Source organism: Sardina pilchardus, chromosome 10 (assembly GCF_963854185.1).
Source record: "Sardina pilchardus chromosome 10, fSarPil1.1, whole genome shotgun sequence".
In the NCBI taxonomy this organism is placed as follows: Eukaryota; Metazoa; Chordata; class Actinopteri; order Clupeiformes; family Clupeidae; genus Sardina; species Sardina pilchardus.
The window spans coordinates 18,688,317-18,694,236 of NC_085003.1; the positions used below are offsets into that span (position 1 = coordinate 18,688,317).

The 5,920-nt window shown below is 43.9% G+C and overlaps 1 protein-coding gene across 1 annotated transcript in view; it reads left to right on the top strand.

The window, feature by feature from the left end:
- The window catches only part of LOC134094500 (doublecortin domain-containing protein 1-like), a 7,097-nt gene extending 1,177 nt beyond the window's left edge, over nucleotides 1–5,920 (top strand). Inside the window, exons 3-12 of the mRNA XM_062548036.1 lie at nucleotides 218–391; nucleotides 819–1,004; nucleotides 1,430–1,645; nucleotides 2,032–2,227; nucleotides 2,608–2,769; nucleotides 3,406–3,507; nucleotides 3,814–3,905; nucleotides 4,020–4,196; nucleotides 4,555–4,705; nucleotides 5,343–5,920. Of these exons, the coding sequence (XP_062404020.1) occupies nucleotides 218–391; nucleotides 819–1,004; nucleotides 1,430–1,645; nucleotides 2,032–2,227; nucleotides 2,608–2,769; nucleotides 3,406–3,507; nucleotides 3,814–3,905; nucleotides 4,020–4,196; nucleotides 4,555–4,705; nucleotides 5,343–5,473 (1,587 nt within the window). The 3' untranslated portion in view covers nucleotides 5,474–5,920. The remainder of the gene's footprint in view (nucleotides 1–217; nucleotides 392–818; nucleotides 1,005–1,429; nucleotides 1,646–2,031; nucleotides 2,228–2,607; nucleotides 2,770–3,405; nucleotides 3,508–3,813; nucleotides 3,906–4,019; nucleotides 4,197–4,554; nucleotides 4,706–5,342) is intronic.

A 5,920-nucleotide genomic window follows, 5' to 3' on the forward strand; every position in this document is an offset into this window, starting at 1 on the left:
GAGAAGAGAAACCACACACACACACACACACACACACACACACACACACACACACACACACACACACACACACACACACACACACACACACAAGCACACGCACACGCACACAAGAGACACACACACATACAGAATCACACTCATATAGAGTGTATTTGCTAATACAGATACCCAGGTAATGCTCTGCCTGTGTGCTCCTCTGTTGATGCCTTCTCAGAAACACAAGCCCCACAGCCCCGCTGCTGCTGCAGCCAATCAGAGGTGGCGCTGGCTGCCGGAGCAGAGGGTCCTGTGTGCGTTCTACACGGATGTCCAGGAGCAGGAGCTGACCGCAGCCTGTCTGGCCTCAGTCTGCACCTCCTGTGTGTATCCACAACCTCTCCTGCAGCAGGTACAGTACAACTGCAGACCCATCTCTCAAGACCACAACTCTTTCTGTTGTGAATGTGATAGATGTGAACCATGTAAACCAAGTTAGTTATGACATAAAGGAACATTCAGTTATTCCGTGAAAGTCATGAATCCCATGTCTTTTTATGTGTATATTTATTATTAATGTAATTTAATGATTTAGATTGTACTTATCCTACCGACAATTGCACTCATTGATGCACTTACTACACTCATTGTGCTCTTATTGTGGTTGTTGTTTATTGTTGTCAAATTTGTTGTTAGAATTGCTCTTAAAAGCTTACACCACGTTGTAAGTCACTTTGGTTAAAAAGTGTCAGCCAAAAGTAATGATTAAGTCAGATTCAACTTTATTGACACATGTAATGGACAAAACATACAGTACCTAAACAGCCCATCTTCGTCAGGGATACTGTTGGAGCAGCCCAGGGGTGGAGGAGAGGGTGGAGGTGTGTGTCAGCTGTGCCACAGAGCTGAGAGGGAAGGGCCACTTAAAGAGGCTCCCTGCAAACTCCACCTTCCGCTGTGCTACAGCCAATGGGAATCCTCGCCTCAATCCCAAGGGGTCATTCAGGAGCCTGAGCGTGTGTGAGGTCAGAGTTCATGTTGTCACCTCATAAACAAGTGTTTGCAGGTTCTCACCACTGCAGGGTTCGTACTGAAGAACCAGTGGGAGAACATTGATTGTATAGTGTTTTTGTTTGTTTTCTTTCTTTAAGAGTAGAAGAGTCCTTCGAAAAGAGGCCAAATATACCTCTGCATGATGATCTATACTGTAACTCTATTCTTGCCTGATCGGATATATTCATGTACCTCCAAAACAAAACAAAACATTTAAAGTGTGCGAGGTCTTACAACTCATCTGGGTTTTCCATATGGAGATACATTCGGCATCCAGGTGCTGTATTGCCATAGGTGTTAAGACTTGGTGTGTGTGTGTGGAGGATGCTACTGTATGTCCTTATGTGCATGCCTGTGTGAGTATGAGTGAGGCTCCAGCTGTGGTGTTGATTGACAGACGGATCTGAGCACCGAGGCTGCCGACGCGACTCTGCAGCGTCTAGAGGAGAATCTGGGCCGTCTGAAGACGGAGTGTCCAGGGCAGGCGACAAAGATGTGGTCCCCAGGAGCCGGCCGGACGGGCAGCACGCAGCTGCCAGTGAGAATCCTGGCCCACAGGAACGGACTGAGCCAAAAGGAGGCCCAGCTGGTCACAGCAGCCACCATGCCCCTGGTGACACACACGGCCACACACTCATACATAGAGTATTGTACTGTACATAACAATACAGACCAACAAAGATTTACTTGCTAATTAAGCACAACAGCTTGAATTTTTCCTTGAGGATTAATATAGTATCTATCTATCTATCTATCTATCTATCTATCTACCTACATATTTACTTGCTTGTGTGTGTGTGTGCGTGTGTGCGTGTGTGTGTGTGTGTGTGTGTGTGTGTTCATAAGTGTGTGTGTTTGAGTGTGCGTGCACACATGAGCAAAGATTTGTGCATGGCATGTCTGTGTATGAGCCTGTGCATGCACCTCTGTTCATGTTTTAAAAAAACAAAAGACCCCCCCTGGACACCCTGTTCTTCCCCTGTCTCTCCACGCTGGCAGCTGCTGACCGAGGGCACCAGACGACTGGGTCTCCCGCGGGCCGCCCAGCACCTCTACACGGCCGACGGCACCCGCGTCCTCACCATGCAGCAGCTCAAGGCCTGGGCCCTCAACCAGAGTCTGCAGGAGCATCAGCCCCTCACGGACACGGACACCAGGCCCCACACTCACATGGCAGCTGCCACCCTCTCTGGAGGTACAGTAAACAGACCCTTCCCATGGCTTAAACAAATGTTTAGCTGATGATACACAAGGCAACTTTTTGCACAATGTTGCCGGGAAGCCACATAACCGACCACATAAAATGAATGTGTTGAAAACAACACAGCTTGAGTTGTTTTTAACACATCTCTGTGTCCGGATAGGGACAACACATTCGTTTAAGAGCTCCATATGTGGATAATCACAATTTGCCTACTGATCATTTCCATACTCCAGAGAAAGTACCCACATATTGAGGAACATTGTCCAGCAACATTTTATTGTGTATCATGGGCTTAAGACTCAATTGTGTATCAAGGGCAGCTTTCATGTTTACATGAACCTGCATCAGTTTGGCCTCTTACTGACCTCCAGAGGCAGCCCTGGAGGGAGGGGTCGACCCCACTGAGGCCCAGGCCCTTCCACTGGTCACGGAGGCTGAGGTGGACACAGTGGACCAGGCTCTGCTGGCCCTGGTCCTCAGAGAGCCCATCCCTGTGTGGATGTCCTGTGGGGAGCCCTTTCAGCCGCCTGATGGTATCGTGTCATATTTCCCATACTGTGTTGTATTTGTGAGCTGCCATTTGTATCTGCCAGGACATTAGAAAAGATAACAGGAACTCTAGCAATAGTACAGTAGTAATTCCTAGCTAGTGTGTCCTCTGCACTGTAGCTTGAACAGTTTTTGGGTAAAAGCGTCTGCTAAATGAATAGATACAATGTAATGTAATGAGACTGGTTGCTTAAGATACATCATTAGTTGTGCCAAGGCTAGTCATGCTTTTCTATAACAACTATCAGAGGTGCAAAAGTCCAGTTTCAGTAAGTAAAAGTCCAATCATGTTTTGGTTCCACCTGTGCACTTAACACAGGTGATCTCATCAATTAGCTGCTCTCCCTGGCTGAAGAGTTGTGCTAATTAGAATCAGCTGATTTAAATGCATGATTGGCACAGATTATGTGGTAGGACTTCTACTTTCTGAAGCTGGACTTTTCCACCTCTGACAACTGTTATGAAAAATGTAAGATGTAAAAGTAGAGGCCATTGTAGTATACTGTAAATTAATACAACACATACTGACTAATAAAGCAAAAAAAACAAGACCAGGTGTAGTCAAACATTACATAAAAGCTATGGAATGACAAGTAGCATTTAGTTGTTGTTTCTTGCAGTGATGAAACAAAAAGAGAGGCAAAAATTGGCATGTTGGATGAAGAAGGGCAAACTGTTTGTAGAGCTGGATATCAGGAGGCACAAAATGAGGCAGCAGAAAGGTAACATGCCAAAACGTGACAATTCATGGGTTTCATGAAGTCTCTTTCCACAAGTGCATACAATCAAGCACCTAGATTATGAATGCAGACTGCTTGGTGTTTGATGAATACACCTGTGGAAAGGGACCTGATGAAACCCATGAATATGGGCCATGCACTACTGTACTTGGATATTATTTATAATGTAATAATATGTATAAAATAACAATGAGAATCAGCATACTATTGCCTCTGTTTTGCATGCCTTGTATATATAAGCAGTGTTTGTTCTCTGATTCCTCTCAATGTTTGCATCACTCAACACAGCCCGTCCACCACAACACCAGAGCCCATCAAGACAGATTGCCCAAACTGTAGAAAGGGCCCCGGAAGCAACAGCTGATCTCGACGCCTCTGAGGTTTCCTTTCGAATAACACTCGTCTTCTTGCATTTTACTAAAAGCAATACAGTTATAGTAATAAATTGCCTTTGTGCTTTAGTGATCACAACTCAAACCGTTTGGTTGTTTCAGACACACATCCGTGTGGAAGAGTCTATGCAGGAGCAGGGCAGCGAGCCTGTCCAAGAAGGGCCACCAAGCTCTACACATGACCTCTACTATCAGCCTAAGGTCAAGAGGGTGCTGGTGCACTCCAACGGAGGGGACATTAGCGAATCAATATATGTCTGGGGCCGAACAATTGATGAGGTAGCGCCCTATTATATACTGTAAAGTTTAAAGGTAGAGAATGACCATGTGTTTTCTCTCTAATGTAAGGAGGTCTATAGAGGTGTAGAAAAGATAGAGCACAAATAAACACACAAAGCAGTGGTATTATTTTTTGACGAATTATGTTTTTATATCATTTTAAAATGTCTCTGTAACTATCTAATCAAAGACACTGATTAAGACATGTGTGTATTTGCCATAAAATCTCCTAGAGGTGGTGAGAAGAGAAGCCATTTGATACAGGATATAATTCTAGCTAACCCAGAACGTTGTGCTTGTTGTATGTGGGTTTATTGTGCTGTGTTGATGAGGCTGTGTGATGCCTGACCTCTTGTAGCTCCTGAGCTGTAGCACTGAGCGGCTGGGACTAGCGCGACCAGCCAGCCTGCTCTACACCATGCTAGGGGAGCCTGTCACCTCCTTGGCCCACATTCAGAGAGACGCCCTGCTGTGTGTGGCTGCAGGAGAGCCCTTCCTCACACCCAAAGGTGAGAGTCCACCCTCCCCTAACCCACACACATATACTGTACGATGTCCACTGGCTTCCCCAAGACTAATAATAATAATAATAATAATACATTTTATTTGTGTTGCACTTTACACCAAATCAATGACCTCAAAGTGCTACAATACACACTAACATACATAGATAGATAGATAGATAGATAGATATAGATAGATAGATAGATAGATAGATACTTTATTGATCCCCAAGGGGAAATTCAAGACCCAATACATGACCCCTTTATGTCATTCTTAAATATTTTTTTCATGTACTGTAAATCTGTTCTGTTGTGTCACTGGCTTTTGTCATTGTTTTTCTTTTTTTTATTAGGGCCTGTTTAGTCCTCTTCTATGTTATTCTGTCCTTATTAGTCTATCTTGTCATTAATGTTTCTGTGTAACTTTGTAACTTTTCTGTGTATTTGTTGCCACAGGGCTTCCTTTGTAAAAGAGGTTTGAATATCTCAGTGGGACATCACCTGGTAAAATAAAGGATAAAAAAAATGTGCTTAGTTAACAACAGTTTGCGTACACTTCTGCATCAATGCTGAAGTCAGGTTCAGCCTTCACACAGATGCTTTGACATTGTTTGATACTGTTTGTTCTCCCGACTTCCCTCAGACTGTCGAGACAGAATAGAGATGAAAGCCAACTTTGCCCGAGCTATGAGGCAGCATCGTCTTACCACCAGTGGCACGGCAGTCTCTCTGAAGGAACTGCAAACTATCAGTGTAGAAGACCACAACAGATGAGTGACCAAGGAACTCCAACTCCAAGGAACTAATTTCACCTGTGATTCAGTGGGGATTCAGATGTATTAGCCTGTAATTCCCATCACAACCTTATTTAATTAGCATGTTTATATTTGAGAAACATCAAACTTACATCATGCCTATATGACTTCAGCCTTGGTCGACTGCATTTAGTTACGCAGCCTTTAGAGGGCGGTATGTTGTTATTAAAAGTGTGTAGCATTTTTTTAAGTGTGTAATACAGTAATGAGGTGTCAAAATGGTGTTAAAATATAAAAGGGGATGTTTTTCCCCTTTGATGATAGATCTGGTAGAGAGAACTGGGGAAAAATGACGTCCACATTTTTATTGCCTCTGACATCAGTGTGAACTAAAGCATTTAACTGTTAAGGTGGTCAAATTGTTACTGCTGAATTTCACTTTTGATTAAATTCATTGTTAATTACT